This window comes from Ochotona curzoniae, unplaced genomic scaffold (genome assembly GCF_017591425.1).
Source record: "Ochotona curzoniae isolate NIBS_2020 unplaced genomic scaffold, NIBS_Ocur_1.0 contig_2723, whole genome shotgun sequence".
Taxonomy (NCBI): domain Eukaryota; kingdom Metazoa; phylum Chordata; class Mammalia; order Lagomorpha; family Ochotonidae; genus Ochotona; species Ochotona curzoniae.
In genome coordinates, this window is record NW_024465573.1 from 1,543,754 (window position 1) to 1,561,426 (window position 17,673).

At 43.6% G+C, this 17,673-nt stretch overlaps 1 protein-coding gene across 1 annotated transcript; it reads right to left on the bottom strand.

The window, feature by feature from the left end:
* Positions 1–230: 230 nt before the first annotated feature.
* LOC121153943 (olfactory receptor 8D1-like) lies at positions 231–1,178 on the bottom strand. The gene has a single exon (XM_040976701.1). It carries the CDS (start codon positions 1,170–1,172, stop codon positions 231–233), a length of 942 nt encoding a protein of 313 aa, XP_040832635.1. The 5' UTR covers positions 1,173–1,178.
* Positions 1,179–17,673: the final 16,495 nt, after the last annotated feature.

Sequence of the window (17,673 nt, forward strand, 5' to 3'; positions counted from 1 at the left end):
GACATGATATGATATATGTCTGTGATGCATGTTAAAACACTAGATAGAAGAGTACTCGGAGGAGAATATAAGTGCTGAGGAGTTGAGTGATGAAGGGTGACGATGCTAGACATAAACCATTGATGATCTTAGCTTAATTTGGACTTTGATTTGAAACTCTTTGCTCTTACAGGCAGAGATGAAGGACAAAATCCACTTTGAAAAGAGCAAATTTTTGACAGTTTCATTTTCTACAAAGACTCAGAACATATTCTACTACCACACAATTTCTCCAGAGCTTCTTTGACGTCCTTATTCCTAAGGCTGTAGATAAGGGGGTTAATCATGGGAATCACCGTGGTGTAAAATACGGAAGCCACCTTCTCCTGGATGGTGTTACCGGTAAGGGGCTTAAAATACATGAAGATAATGGAGCCATAGAACACCCCGACAGCTGCAAGATGGGAGCTGCAGGTACTGAAGGCTTTGGACCTGCCTTCAGCTGAGTGGATACGCAGAATGCTGCAAAGGATGAAGGTGTAAGAGATGCAGATGGGCAGCACACAGGCAAGTACGTTAAATCCAACCAGAATCATCACGAGAAGCTCCTTAGTGCTGTCTCTTGAGCAAGAAATATCCAGAAGTGGAAGGATATCACAGAAGTAGTGATGGATAACATTAGTTCCACAGAAGGAACGGCTAGATATGTAGCTGGTGTGGACCACGGCTCCAAATGCCCCCATCGTGTACACACTGGAGATCAGTAGGAAGCAGATGCTGGGGGACATTTTCACATTGTAGAGCAAGGGATTACAGATGGCAACATAGCGATCGTATGCCATGGCTGTCAGCATGTAGGAGTCACCAATACCAAAGAAGCAAAAAAAGAAGAGCTGGGCCATGCACGCAGGAAAAGAGGAGAAATTCTTTTCTGACACAAAGTTCATTAGCATCTTGGGGACTATGACAGAGGAGTAGCAGAGATCTATGAAGGACAAGTTACTGAGAAAATAGTACATAGGTGTGTGGAGCTGAGGACAGACCCTGATTAAAAAGACCAAGCTCAAGTTTCCTGCAATGGAGACCATGTAAATCAGGAGAAAGAGCAGGAAGAGAGGGAGCTGGAGTCGTGGCTCATCTGTCAATCCCTCAAGTATAAACCTGGTTACTGAAGAGTGATTTCCTAACTTCATTTCTCTTTCAGTTGTGGCAGCCCAAGTGGTGTGAACAAAAACTTCCCATTAGGAAATGTAGTTATCTGAAAGCATTTCATGACTTGAGAGTAATGAATTAAATAATTTCCAACTGACCCCGAGGTTGAGTCATAAATAGAGTTGAGGTGAATGCTACTTCTCTAGAGCTCAGTATTTGTTATGCTCACGGCATTGAGAAGTGAACATTATTATATTTCCAACAAAGCTAATGTTAGTCTTTTTCTATAGAAGAAACATAACTCTTGTTATTCATTAAGCTTCAGTGAGCTTCTATCTGCAACAATTGCATTCTCTGATATCTCAGAACTTGACCTTTTTTTCCTTGATGGCCTTCAATTGTGCCCTTCTTTCTTCAGCACTTTTGTGTAATTGATTTGGCCACTGCCTTCATTTGCCAGAAGTTTTTGTCTTCTCCACTCTGGTTCCCTAATTCCTCTCTAAATTACTGATTTTGAGTTTGCTTTTCTTTGCTTCTCTCTGTGTTTGCATACAAGGCTTTGAGAGAAATAAAGTTGTGCTACGGATGGTACACAGAATGGATTACCAGCAAGGGAGCCATTATCTTATACTGAAAGAATCTCAGGAGAAGGAAGAGTAACAACAGAAAAAGATGCAAACATGATGTGCTCCTTTCAGGTGCCACAAGCTGTTGGAATTTTGTTCTTCTTTGTTTTCAAATGTTCTGTTTATTTCACTGGAAAAGAAAAGATGATGCTCAGTTTCAAGTGTTACATGATACAAGTTGTTTTGTTACAGTAAAACTGAATGTGCACACACACAAAGAGCATCACTCTTATACCTTATTACAACTTCAGAGAAACACTACGACAAACATTTAGTTACTCTCTTTTAAATTTGATTTTATTAATATAAAAATAAACTAATTCATAGGTGCAATTCTAAGAAAACTGTACTTCCCTCTCGCCTCCCTCCCTTCCCACTCTTCCCTTCTTTCTCTTTTACTTTATAATAAAACATAACTTTAATTTACTTTATAACCACATAAGACATCGTAATTTCAATTGCTACACATCCATAGGATGAATTCACCTTACGTTATGGAATTTAGCAAGCTAAAACAGGAATGACGCTGTTCTACAGGGGTATAGACAAGGGTTAATACAATCGTAAGACATCAACTTCATTCTTTTTTGTTGTGAGTGTGTTTTTTATAGTATCCTGTTTGTATTCTAATATACATGCTGTATTGTGAGACACAAAAAGATTAAGAAAATAATTGCTCTGAGGAGAAAATCTCAAAGCAATATAACTTTCAATGTCTTACAAATATTTAAGTGAATACTCTGAAGGCATCTAATAAGAAACACAATCAGCTCTTTGTTTACAAGATCAATGTGTCCTACACACAAACGTGTTTATTTGAAAAATTAAAAATTAAATATTGCATAGTAACTTCTACACAGCTACAATTAGTTTGTTACTCTTATAAATCACTAGTATTTTATTACTGTTGTTAAGTTAGAGTATTTCTCATACATATATGTAAGCACTAAAAACATTCTATTTCAGTTCTTAAGTATATCATCACTTCAATAGCCTTAAAGTGGAAAATAAATCAACAGGAAAGCATTCCTGTACATGTACGTACGTACATACATACATGTCATCCCGTCAACAGATAAGCCTGAAATCTACACTCTGTGCCTTCCTAACAACGACACAAGAAAATAACAGCAATAATAACGCATCTGAGGATTAAAGCCCTTCCTTCTAACTCTTCCATTTTGGAGTAGAGCATGAAATAGAAATGCCTCCTCTCCGGGGACAGTAAGAAAATGCATAAGAAAATTGGATTCTTGTTTCAAGGCTGACTATACCAATATGAGCAGTAGCATGAGGAGGAGATCAATGATATATTGCAGCAAGTGTATAGAGAACATATTACAAATAGCATTTTGCTTCATATGTCTTGGATGTGACATAGGTAGCCTAGGTTGCAACATTTGCTAAACATAACTCTCTCCTCTGGTGAAATCAAGCTTATTAATATTTCATGAATGTTTGTCTATACCTATGTCACCCAATGTGCAATCATCCAATTTGTATCGAATTATTTCAAATCTCTTCCCCAAACGACATTTTAATCCTATATGGGCACATAGTGTGTAATTTCTTATCTTTGGGGTTTTCTTTCTAATGGTCAATAGGAGAAGATAAACAGCTCCAACTGAATTCAATTGGAACTGGATTCATTTTCAAGTGTGACCACTTTCCAGCTTTTTGAACCTGAAGAGCTTACTTCTTCTTTGTAAACTCCAATAATTTCATTAGTAGAATAATTCTTACCATGTGTAGCTACTGCAATGGCACACTTATTTAGTTATCCAGGACTATTAAATAATACTAAGCATATAATGTGTTAAGTATATATTAAAATTAATAAAGGTAAAAATTAATAGAATATTAAAAAGTCTATTGTTGAGCGTGTAATATCAAACAAATTATCATTCTTGTAAAACTGGCATTCTAACAGGTAAGACAAATGGACCTACAGATAGCTGTGGAATTAATCATTAAGCAATATTACAAGGAAAATAACGTAAAGGAAAGTGGTTGATAATCAGGAAGGACAAGTGAAGAGGACTGCATTGGGGTAGCCACAGAGCTGAGTTCTGAATGAAGTGACGGAGGCAGCAGAGGAAGGATCTGGCTGAAAGACTGTTTCAGACAGAAGGGACAACAAGTTTAAAGTCTCTGAAATAAAGCATGCTTGGTGCTGTTGAACAGCAACCAGTAGATGAAGAAGGCCAGAGCAGACAGAGCAGTGGGAGAATCACAGCAGTGAGGCTATGGGTGGAAGCAGGTGCCAGATGCTGCTCTTTCTCAAAAGCCTGACTTAGCTGTGGTGGATCACTTTTAATGAGCCTGCAGAAGGAGGAGTGTTGTGTGTTTTGACACACTTTCAAAAGGTTCAACCAGGCTGTCATATTCTCTAAGAACATTATTTAAGTTGTCATGTAGGAATACATTTAGAAGTCACAGAGGAAAAAAAATGTGCACCAGTGGAGAAATGATGGCTTTTGTCACTCTGGCAGTATTAGTGATGAGTTGCTTTGGGATGGATGATGTTTGTTGGATCTGAGTGTCTGAGATTAGGAAGTTTGGGATCAAGGATATTGGCTTGAGAGAGATCAACAGTATTATAGCGCAGATTGAGAAAGTTTTTGTTTTATATTGCACATAATATCATTTAAAGGCTATTACAAAATGGGTGTGTTGAGTAGTAAATTCAGTGTTTGACTCTGAAAATCAGAGGAAAGGCAAGACTGGGAAATGATTTTCTGAGTCGTCAGAATGTGGGCGTGCTGCATGCCACGGCTTTAGAAAACTGTTGGTACATAAAAGTTGCCAATCACATTTAGACTAATTTTTACTGTTAACAGATACTGTGTTATATAGTAAAGATTTTGGAAATCTCTTTTCTATTTCTGTATTCCTTTTTATTTGTATGACAAATTTAGTTACCCTGCTTTGCTGTACATCCAGGATAGCAGTCCTTTTGAGCCTCTGTCATATGAACAGAACATCCAGCACACAATCTCAGACCTAGTGGAACCAGCATATCTATTCTTTATCTTTCCTTCAAATTTTTTTTCTATATCGACTCCTCCCACATCTCAATTATGATTTGAATAATTTCACTAAAGCATCATATCCAGTGATACACAAGAATGTCTTATTTTTTTTCTTTGACATTTTTTTTTGCATTTGTCTTGGCTGTATTTACATGCTTCATGTATCTTTCTTTTAGGCAAATTTAGGTTATGAGCTCAAGATGAAATTCAGTGACCTGTTTCCCATTTGATACACTTATGATTAAACATTCCCATGTAGATTGTGTCATTAAAGCTAGCTTAACCTTTCTTTGCAGGACTAGTTATGAGATACAATGATTCTTGAACATCTCTGAATACTGAGAGCCCTGAGTGATGGAGTGTCTCAAGAATACAGGTGTTGCAAGAAATCAGTATGAAGTCTAAGACTGAGATTTCTTATCTCTAGGAAGAAGCACTTCTATGTGTATTAGAAACATTTGAACTCTGCAGCAGTTTCTTCTTCTGTAATTGCAACCAAGAGATACAGAAGCAGACAGAAATTTAATTATCTGGGAAAAAATGTCACGTAAGGTTGGGAGTTCCTTTCATGCTATATTGAGTCTGGACACAATTCTGAATTCATTATTTGTAAAGAATAATGTAGAGAAGGGCATAACTTGAAATAATCAAAGTCACAGAGCTGTTATCTGGTGTTTTACTTCCCAGATGCTCACAACAACTGAACACAGGAGGAGGGAATGTCATCTATCTTTACTGCCCACGAGGCACATGTCCAGCTGTGGAGCCACCACCTGCTCCCTCCTAGGGTGCACATTTGTAGGAAGTGGAAAAAGGAGTAGAGACAGGACTCAAACTTAGTCACTGTGATATGAGACATGGGCATATTTTTCTGAAGATTTATTTTATTTAAGTTGTAAAGTCAGGCATACAGAGAGGAGGAAAGACAGAGAGGAAGATCTTCCATCTGATGATACACTCCCCAAGTGGCCACAATAACCTGAACTGCACTGATCCTAAGCCAAGAACATGGAGCTTCTTCTGGGTCTCCCACATAGGTGCAGGGTTACAAGGCTTTGGGCTGTGATCTACTGCTTTCCCAGACCACAAGCAGAGACCTGGATGGGAATCAGGGTTGCTGGGATTAAAACGGGTGCCCATATGGGATCCTGGCATGTGTAAGGTGAAGACTGTCGCCGCCAGGCTACCACGCTGGGCCCAGACATGTGCATCTTAACCACTAAACAAAATACTTGACCCAGAAAATACCATTTATGAAATGGACTGGGAGTCAGGAGCTTGAGGCATTTATTTAAGTATGCACTGAGAATGAGAGCGCAAAGAGAGGAGAAAGAGGAAGGCAGGCAGGCATGCAGGAAAGAGGGAAGGAAGGTTGGAAGGAAGGAAGGAAGCAAAGGAAGGAAGGGAGGGAGGGAGGGAGGGAGGGAGGAAGGAAGGAAGGAGATGCTTTTATCTTTGAATTTCTTCCTCAGGTACACAGTGATGGAAGCTGGAAGGAAGGAATTCAATCCAGGTCTCCTCCATAGAGGTTAGGGACTGAGTTACATGTTAGTCATTAGTTACATCCTCAGCATTTGTTTTAAAAAGAGGCTGAAGTTATCAGCCTGCAGATACTCCCATGTGTGACACACACATCTTAACTTTTAGGATACATACTTATCCCAGGAGATTGGCTCTTTATTCAGAAATGGACTAATTAGAGATGTTGAGTATGTACATCAATGCTACTGATTGTTTAGTAAGAGAAATTTCAGAACTGACCAAACACAGCAATAAGATGCCATTTAATGCAAACGAAGATGCTCTATAAGCCGAAAAGTTGGGTGCAAATGAGAGCAGTGAATGTGAATGGCCTTGGTACTGGAAGCGAACCAGAAATTTAAGGTTTGATGCTGAAGGAGTGAAAACATAAATGGAATGCACGCATACTAAGTGTGCCTATATGGGTCTGCTGGAGACCCTGCTTGCTTGGTATGTCTCTTTCAGTGGGCATAAAACAGCAGCTCAATGCACACAAATATTAAGAATTTTTAATTATCTTCTGCAGTCAGTCGAATTGAAACTAAAGCATTTTATCAAAGCTAGGTAAGAATTTGTGACTTACCTGAATATTATCTTCCAGGAAAGTGCTGTTGAGCTTAAACCTTTACTGTTTTCCAAAAAGCATGCATGTATAAGCGTGCGCACACACACACACACACACACACACACACACAGAGTAACTCACAGATGCTCTTGTTATCAGACACTTACTTTCAGATTTGGTCAAACTAGTGGAGCTGATTCTGATTGAGAATTCAAATATCTTTGAACAACGGCAGTTTAAGACTCAACTAACCAAAGTAAGAGAGGTGATTCCAGGGAACGTTATTGTGCAAATATTGAAGAGAATATTTATTTGTATTTGCTTAGACCTAAAGAAAATGATTATAGACATATGTTCTCCTTAGGGGCCATCATCTCAGGGGCTGAGGGATATGAATAAACAAAGTGCATGTCTGTTGGCATCATTCCAGAAATTCCATGATCCCTGTGGTTCTAAACAAACATCAAGCTTTGTCGTTGGAGTGATGGAACCATTAACAGTGCTTCCATAGTTGTCATTAAACCGTGGACATCATGTGAAAAGTTGTATTGTTTTATAAAAATTTAAAAGTGAAGAATTATACTTATATGAACTTTAGGATTTTCCACAGTCCAGTACAAACTTACTCTTTTTCCATTTTCAACCAATTTTTATATTTTAAAGGAGTATATGTGCAGAAATGGAGCAAGAGACATTATTTTCATCTTTTTAAATTTCAAAGCATGCTACCAGGGCTCCAATTTACTTTCTCATATTGTTTTATGTTTGAATAAAGTATATATGCATTTAAGTTTCTAGTTTAAATTTAACTTGACATATATGAATTTCACCAATCTAAATGATCAGAAATGGCCTATTTGTCTTTTGTTAAATATTTATTTATTTATTAAGATGCATAACTCAGCGCTGGAAACAGAGAGAAAGGAAAATAAGAGAAGAGAAGAGAAGAGAAGAGAAGAGAAGAGAAGAGAAGAGAAGAGAAGAGAAGAGAAGAGGAGACAGAGAGAGCAAAGAGCTAGAAAGATTTTTTCCTCTTAGCTGCTGCAATCAAATATGACTGTTAATTTATTTTTTGAATTTATTTATTTATCTAATTATACAGTTGCAATGGCTATGAGATTTGCCCTGTCTCCCCTCACTGATTCTTCCCATTTTATTACAATAATGTAGTCCTTCAAAAACAGTTTTAAGTCCATTGTTCTGCTATGTAAGTGTGTCCTGACACTATGGGTATGGACAATTGCAAAGTTGCGCATCCTATTGTCAATATGTGTTTAAGTTTCATTGGGAGAAAGAAAACATGGTATATCTACTCTTCTGAATACTACTCAATCATTAAAAAGAATGACATGTACTGTTGTCAACAAAATGGCCCCAACTAAGGACCATTATGCTCATGAAATAAGTATTTCTACTTCCAAATCAGAGATTGATTTTCTATCTGTTAATTCCTTCTGCAAATGGCTGCAAATGCTTTAGTTGGGCTAAAACAAAGAAAGGTATCCAAAAAACCATCTGGGTCTCCTGCATGGCCAGCAGGAACCCAAGTACTTGGGTCATTCCCTGCTGCTTTTCCAGGCATATTATAATAAAGCTAGATGCTAAGTATGGCAGCAAGGACTTGAACTGGTGCCCATGTTGAATCCTTGTGTCATTGGAAGGGACTTCTCCCAGTGCTCCATCAGTTCCCTGCACTAACGTGCTATTTTCTTCAGCAAAACTTTAGCAGCCCTTTCAGGGCATAATTTATGTAAAATAAACATTAAAGTTTGTAAATGCATACTTTTATGTATGTCATATCTGTTTATGACATCATCCATTCAGTAAAGACAATTAAAATATTCACTCCAAAAACCTTAGTGATGCTTTGCAGTCATTGCCCTCTCCAGCTGCCTTCCTCTGTCAGTGTCATGCTAGGTTATGGAGAAGCCAGGTTTGTCCGAGTAGATGACTTGACATCTTCAAGAATTTAATCTATTTAACCACACATGCATGACTTTTTCTTGCCTTCTTCAGTTCAATACAAAGATTTGAGAGTCACACATGGTTCTGCAGGTACTGAAGCCCAAGATCACCTGGGCACACGTCTTGTGGAACCCAACCAATCATATGTCGATGGACCCAGTTTTGTACTCTTTATTCCAGTCCACTGACCTTTTGTTTATCTTGATACCTACCACCATGTCTCATTAACTGTAGCTTTATTATATTTTTGATATCCTAAAGTCATTATCAGCATTATTCTTTACAACCCTTTTTTTAAAAAAAACTTTGACCTTCTTATATTCACTTGTGAGTTTTAATTTTAGCTCATTAGTTTTTATAAAATGTCGGCTGATATTCTGGCTGGGATTGCTTTGAATTTGTAAATCAGCTTGAGCAAAATTGACGTTTTTGCTGAATCTTTTGATGTCAAAGCTCATTATTCTTAGCTTTAATTTCTCTCAGTTCACTATATTTTCTTACAAGAATCTGTTTCTTCCACTGGATTTATGACAAATAAGCTTTACATATCTGATGCCTTTGCAAATCACATTTTAAAATCCCAATTTCCCATTGTTCATTGAGAATGTATTGAAAGGATAGATTTTCTCTTGTACAATTTGTTGTCATTATCTACAGAGTTTTTTCTTGTGGTTTCTTAAAAATGTCAAAGTTCCCCTAGAAACCTTGCCTGGAGTAACCTCAGACTTGACTCTTGCGTGTACCAGTTAGTATTGGCTTGGTTCAGTCCATTACCTGCATCAGCCCATCCACACAACAGCGGCTGTAGCTGCCTGGTCAGTTCCACCACCAGCCCCTTTCACACAAATTCACAGGTGCTGTGGCTTAGGCCAACCCAGCTGCCACAAAGCCAGCCCTTACACATACTAGCAGGGACTGTAGCTTCAATAGTGAGACCCTCAATAACCACCACCAACCCCAATCCCAGCCCCAATTCTTGTGTGTGTGCTGGCATATACGGCAGTTTTGTCTGTCCCATCACATTATCATCGACTCTTGAACATAACCATGGGTGCTGCAGTTTAGATCACATGGACCTGCCATCAGACCCAGCCCACAAGTATGCCTATAGATGCTGTCACTTGTCCACCCTGGTTCCCACCTAGCCCTGCTTTCATGTTCACCAGTGACAGATACAGCCTAACAGAAGACTCACTCTAAGGCCCAGGTCTTTGCTTGCCAGGGGGTAGTGTGGGTACTGTGATTCAGCCTGATATAATGTGTACCCTGTCCTGGTACTTGCCAGCAGATGCTGCTGCAAAGCCTGATTGGCCTGCACTTACTCTGGCTCTAGCCATCCTTGCCCTTCCCCAAACCTAGCATACATATGGACTGAAAGGTGTTGCATCGATGCCCAACATACTGTGCCCCCAGTCTCAGCTCTCATGCTTACCAGTAGAAGCAGTGGCCTAGGAGTCCCTGAAGTTCCCAAACTAGGCCCACTCCTAACTCTACACATTGCACATGGTGGGGAGTGCCTACAGTCAGTCTGGCATGGCCTGCCCCCATCTTAGCATTTGCTGACAGATGCTTGCAGCCTAGTCCAGCCCAGTCACCCCCAGTCCCAGTCCTTAATGTAAACTGACTGATACTGTGACCTACACCCTCTTCTGGTTCTCTGTTCTGCCGGTGGGTGCTGTGAACTGGCCTGACCTGACCTGCTTTCAGACCACACACACACGTATGCTGAAAGATACTATAACCAGGTCTGATCTGGGCTCCTCACAGTCTCAGCTCTCAAGCTCACCAGCAGGGACTGTGTCCTGATAGAGGAATTCCCCAAGCTCCTCTATCAGGCTACCTTCCAGTGGTATATCTCATGCTCACTGGTGGGTACTTGGCCCAACCTATCTTGACCCACCACCTGATCCAGCATTCACCAGGAGATACAGCAGCCTTGACTGTCGGGCTCACACCCATTCTGACTCTTATCAGTGGATGCAACAGCCCATCTTCATCTGGCCCACCCTCAGACCCAGCTCTTCCATGCTTCAGCTGGTGCTATGATTTAGCCCAGTCTGTCCTACATCCATTCTGGTCTATATCCTCTCAAATACAAGCAAGTGATGGAACCTAACCTCATCTGGCATATTTCCAGACACCGCCATGTCAAACCAAATCTGCCGCTCCCATTCTGGCTCCCACGCTCACCAGTGGGGACCTTAGCTCATCAAGAGAGTTCCTTTAGCTCCCAGGATAGGACTACTCCCAGTCACAGGTCTTATGTATGCTGATGGTTGATCTCACCCAGCCTGGCCTGGCCCATGTCTTGGCCTTTGCCATTGGATGTCATAGCCTGGCCTGGCCTGGCCTGCCCACAATCTCAACTCTCAGTGGTAGATACTATAGTCTAAGTGTTGTCCAGTCTGTTCACATCTGCAGCTCTCACATGCACAGACATGTACAGAAGCCTAGCATGGCATGGCTCACACATCTATTTTGGCTTCCACCTGTGCCAATGTGCGCTATGAGTTGGCTTAGCCTTTCCCAGTTTATCCACCAAGCCAGCCTACACACCTACCAACAAGTGGAGCATCCCTGCCTGGTCTGGCCCATAAACAACCCTAATTCTGGTGCTCACCAGTGGGAGCTACAGCCTAGGAGGGGAGTTCTCCAGGTTTCCCCATGAGGCCTGCTCTCAGACCCAGCTCTCATGAGGATCAGCAGGTCTTAGTGTACTGCCCAGCATAGTAACTCCCAAGTCTTGGCTTTTGTCGGTGTTGGTGGATACTGTGTCCTGGGCTGCCCCCCATACAATCTTTGTGTGTGTCCACAAGTGCTTGGAAAACCTGGCCTATTCAGAACCACAGTTCCTATGAATGTGTTGGTGAGTTTTGTGGTCATCTCTAGCTTGGTTTCACCACACCGAGGTCTCACACAAACCAGGAGATACTGTATTCCCACAGGGATGAGCCCACAAATTCCCCATAGAATCTGTCCTCAGACCCTGTTCTCTTGTGTGAAGGTTAGTGTCATGGCCCAGCCTATGATGACCCACTCCCTGCCCCAACACTAACTGGCAGGTACTATGACATAGTCCTGCCAGGCATCCCTGTAGCCCTAACTGTGCTCTAGTGGACTGCTAGCTTAGCCCAGGTCTCCCACACGGGCATGAGTTCTAGTCTGACCCTGACGTGTCCTCAGGCATCCACTCCCTTCCAAATCACCCCTCAATCCTTCATTTACCTGTGATTGCAGTGGCTCAGTTTGTGGAAGTCCGCCAGAAGTCATCCTTAGCTACAATACTTCCTTAGCAGTCCGCTGACAAACACATCCCCAAATACCTGTCTGACTCTATTTCATAGCCACCGTTTCCATGGCTGGATCGGTGAGGCTCCAGGCCTGGTCCTCCAGTGGTGCAGAATGCCAGCCTGGGGCACCATCAGCCTGCTCAGGGTCCACACCTCAAGATAATCTAGTCCATCTAAAGCTTCTATGTGTGATTTTGGCTTTGTAACATGTCAGAATGTTAGCATGTACTAAATGTCTAAAGATTCAGGAACAGAAGAATGTACAAACCTCAAATTCCTGATAGTTTTGGGCCTGGCAAAACAGCCTAGTGGCTCAAGTCCTCACCTTGCATGTGCCAGAATCCTCTATGGGTGCCGGTTTGTGTCTGGATTCTCAGGAGTTTTCTGTCTAGCACATCCCAAGACCACAGAGTGGTGGGGCAGCAGTGTCTTTCAGCCACAGAATCACAGGAGACAAACTGGTGAGAGATGTTTGTTTTTTGGAAGAAGTTACAAGCTTACATAGAGTAGAAAAGGGGGCAGGCAGAATGACAGTGCTGACAGTTGTCCCACCCAACAATGGTATTGTGACTGGCTAGTAAGCATGTCTCTGTCACTGGACACAGGTCTCAGGCCATTGGCAGACGAACCAAGTTACATACCCACATAACCTCACACTTGAGCTGGAAGCTACACCTTGGGGCAAACTCATTCAATGTGGCCGAAAAACAGGATGAGTGTTACATGTAACTTTCTCGAGTTGTTTACCAGGGAGATCTTAGCACAGCTGGTCCAAGGACAGAGAACAGAGACTGGGGTGCAGCCCACTGCTCTAGTTTCATGTCCCATGAACAGGCCAGGTTGGAGTCTTGGTTAGCCAAGACTCCTGTGAGCAGTTCCCCTGGGGACACGGTGTGTTGACAGCCTCCCACATGAGCAAAACAGGCAGAGATCTGGGGGCCAGCCATCACCCACACTGGCTGTTCCACTTACCTTCCAGCTCCCGGCTTGTGGCCTAGAAGAGCAGTGGAGGACAGCCAGGCCCAGCACCATGGGACCCTCTCCCTTGAGGGAGACCTGGAAGAAGCTCCTGGCTCTTGGTTTTAGATCAGCTCAGTGTCGACCATTACGGTCACTCGGGGAGTGAGCCAGTAGATGGAGAATCTTCTCTCTGTGAATTTGACTTTTCAATTAAAAAGTGGAAAAAATTGTGACAGTTTTAAAAATTATTCCAGAGATGTGTGGGACCCCATCCCCATGGCTTCCCCAAGGTGGGGCCAGAAGGGTCCACTCTTCTTTTGTGGCTTCAAGTTGACCCAGTTTGCACAGGCAGCTTGTGAAGGCCAAGGTACTGCCAGGTCCCACCTGACCTTCGCACCTGGCAGACAGCCTGCAGGTACTTGGCCTGTCTCTTGTCTGCTGCCTCACCCAGGGTATGCCAGGCACACAGCCACATGAACCTGCTCTGCTGCTCCCAGCAGCTGTTAAGGGTGCTAAGCTAGTGACCCACTCACTGTGAGGTCAACATCTGTGGCCCTTGGGGATCTTGTTCACAATGTGAGAGGACATTGGCTGGGGAGTCTTTCAGCTCTGCTACAGTGCCCATTACTGCAGACTGAGACGGCCTGCTATGAGACACCTCAGAACTCATCCCTCTAGTGGCCTTTGTAAGCTTTGGGCTTCCCCTTCCCCGAGACCCAGCCTTTGGCCAACACCATAGGACCTTGCCGAGGTGCACAGAGGGAAAAGACGCAAGAGACCAGATTCATATAAACAATACTTTTATTTATCAAATAAAATCTCAGGGGGAAAATCTCAGGGATCTCAGCTCCCAGACTCATCTTCACCTGCCCCTCCGGCAGCCTTCTGGGAGTACCTTCCGGGAGCGCAGGAGCACTTTTCGGGAGCACAGGCTGGGACCTGGGTCTGGGGCCTGCGGGATACAGCAGGTGCACTGCAGGAACCTGAGGATACTCCTGCAGACGCCCCGGAAACCCTTTTTCCTTTTCTTGGTGGTGGCTGGGGTGCCAGTATCCTCAGGCTCACTTGCTGACACCACTTCTGGATCTGAGAGGCGCTTTGGGGTGCTGGTGCTGGCCTTGAAGCCGGAGGCCTGACACACTGGTGGCTCCTGGGATGCGCTGGGAACGTAGCTCCTCTCTTCTTGCAGCTGGCCTAGTAAGAGAGAGCAAGGGGTGTGGGCCTCTGTGGCAGCTGGGACCCAGGTTCCAGAGGAAACAGAGGGGCAAAGGCTCGGTGACAGGGGAGACATACTCACTGGAGCTCTCTTGGAAGCTGCTGGCTGTGAAGGAGCTTTGTGGAGAGCAGGCAGTATCACTACGGAAGGAGCTCCAAGACAAGCAGTGGCTCCTGGTGCTCGGTAAGAGGGAAGGTGGCTGAAACCCGAGGTTCTGGGAAACAGGGTCCAGCGTCCTCTCTTCTCTGCTGCCAGGCAGCAGACCTAGCCCTGCGAGGTACTGCCTGGCTTCTGGGTCCTGGGGAACATTTAAGACTTCCACAAGGGTGACTGGGCTCTCAGGGCGCACCTCGCTACGGGTGCCAAACCACCAGTGCGTCCTGGCGACCTCGGCTGTAAACCTCGCCCAGGCCTCTACGCTGAGCAGGAAGCCCAGCAGGTCCGTGAGGCCCAGGCTGCAGGGCCGCGGCAGCACATAGTGGCCAGCCATGATGCAGTTCTGCAGCTCCTCCGCAGTTGCCCCACTGAAGGGCAACGTCGCTGTCAGCATCCCAAAGAGAGTCACTCCCAAACTCCACATATCAGCCTGAAAGGCATCATATGCCTCCCCAGAAAACATTTCTGGGGCACAGTACTCCGGGGTCCCATAGAAGCCCCTTACCCACGCCCCCTCGGGCAGCCGGCGGCTCAACCCAAAATCAGCCAGTTTGACATTCATGTTCGTGTCCAGCAATATGTTGCCGGGCTTGAGATCCCTGTGTGCCACGCGGCTGGCGTGACAGTAGTCCACCGCTGATAGGATCTGGGCAAACAGCGAGCGGGCCTCGGGCTCCTCCAGGCCGCCTCGCTCCCACACGTAGCGATGGAGGGTGCCTCTGCTGGCTAGTTCCATAACCAGGAACACAAACCTGCCCAGACACTTCTCATCCAGGAGATGCACGATGTGGTCGTGGCGCAGGCTCCGCATCATGCTTGCTTCCCGGGCCACACTGTGTGAGTTGGTGCCTTGGCGTTCCCGCAGGAAGATCTTCACCGCCACGTCCCTACCCGTGGCCAACTGGCGGGCGAGCTTCACCACGCCATAGCCGCCTTGGCCGATGATCTCTGTGAACTCGTACCCGGGAAGCGGAGGATGAAACGACCAGGTGGTATACATGTCCAGTTTTCCCTCTCTACGCTCTCTGAACTGCACTGTCTACTCACAAACACTAACTAATCAGTTACCCTGACTGAGCTAACTAAGAACAAAAAAGGAATCGCAATGGGACTGACTGCCTCTGACTAATGTGTAACTAGCTAGACTAACTAGACTAACGCGAAGCAAGACTATCTCAATAAAACAGAAAACAAGAAAGAGGAAAAGCCACTAAATACGCTACTGCTAACAAGTCTAACCAAGCTGGCTAACTAGCAATGGGGGGGGGGGGGGAGTACAAATAAGCAAAACTGCAAAAAAAACAAAATGGGCAAAACAACAAATAGGTGGAAAAAAACAAACTAAATAAAATGGGCACAAGAATACACAAAATAGAACAAGAAATCAACAAAACCAACAAAAAAAGCACACACCACTCCAACAAGCACAACCGCTAGGGTAGATGGGTCCAAGTCACACAGGTCACCAGATATAGCTCCCTGGGTAAGGCGGACAAAAACCTAGGCCCCGCTGACGGCTATATATACATTTTTTGGGAATTACATCATAGTAATGACTCCTTATGAAGTCAGAGCTAGTCTTGGACCAATCAGAGCCCAGCCAGGGACTTGCACACATGTGGATTCATAACAGTGGCTCCTTGTGAAGTCAGTCAGAGCAAGACATGGGCCAACCAGAGATGCAGAACATGGACAGGGATGTTCTTCAGAATCTTTAATTAAAAATGAGCAGGCCAGGAGCTTTCTGCTTTGATTGGTGGTAGAAATTGATACCAATTTTTTGACACATGAAAACATGTAGGATGTTCAGTGTAGCCTTTTCATTTCTGAAACAATGACAGTAACTTTTATCATTTGAAGATATCCTAACATCTACGCTCAAGATTTCTGTTCCTTGTCCTGTAACCCTGAGTGATGGGTCTCAAATGGTGGCTCATTTTTCTGGCATCATGATGCTGAGACCAAATGTTCATTTTCCCAAGACACCATCAGGCACATGATTCATATCTACAGAGCTGAGGGAAGGGTGTCTTCAATGATCATTGCCTCCTGAGAGCATCACCAAGTTGCTCATCAGAAGGTCGTGTGACTTTAGAGTCCTGGCCTGGAAGGCCACATAGTGTCTGCCCAGAGAGCCACATCGTCCACCATGGTCCTCAGAATAGCAGGTAGATATAGAGATTTTGCAAAGTTTTAGGGTTCTGGGCTTATTCTTCAGCATTCTGGAGGCTGGGGAATCTAATATTGAGAGCTGTTTGAAAAGAATTCACACTCTGCTCCCAATAGCCTCACTTCTTCATGGAAACAATGAAGAAACAGAAGGGCAGCTGGCCTGGTATGGTCAGTTGAAGCTTTGTATGTGTGTTTAAATAGTAAATTATAGCCCTTAAGAAATACATAAGTTCATTGTAAAAGTAATTTGATTCAAAGCACAAAAGTAAATTAAAACAATACATTTAAGCAAAGATAGTGCCTTCTTTGGGTGTCCTCAAGAGACCATTACAGTGCTATTACTGTAAGATAAGCTGGTATACAGTGTGTTGCCAGTTAGAATCCTGACTGCTCCACTTCTAAACCTGCTGCTTGCTAATGTGCCTACAAAGGCACCAGAAGATGGCCCAAGAGCTTGAGTTCCTGCCATCCACATGGAAGATACTGTTGGCGTTTTGGAATCCTGGCTTTGGCCTGCCCAGCCTTTGCTGTGTGGCTGTCTGGGGACTGAATGAGTAGATGGAAAATTGTGTGTGTGCTTGAATGTCAGTCCTCCTGATCAGGACAGTGGAGCCCTGTGGTTTCATCACTTCCTCGATTCCCCTCCATTATGCATGTGACTGAGTTTGGAGTCTGAATACGAAGTTTGGAAGGACCCTGACATTTGTCACCAGTTTTTCAGGATGAACTACAGGATACTGGAGAATGATGATCAAGATGTAAAACGTAAGCTCTCTGGGGTGCATAGTTACGTGGTATGGTCACTTACACTGAGTCTAGGTGCTGAAATAATATAGTTTTGTAAATAAGACTACACATTACTTGGGGTTACATGCTAACCCCAAGTTTAAATATGCTCTTCAATGTCTTTCATTGATGATTTCTAGTTTCATGGTAGAGATCTTTTATCTGGTTAAATTTATTCCTGGGTATTTTTCTTTTTCCATTTTTTCACAAGATTTATTTGTTTTTATTGGAAAGGCAGATATACAGAGAGGAG

Bases quoted from the DNA above. Each gene is read 5' to 3' on its own strand.
- LOC121153943 (XM_040976701.1), bottom strand. From the start codon at position 1,172: ATGAAGTTAGGAAATCACTCTTCAGTAACCAGGTTTATACTTGAGGGA.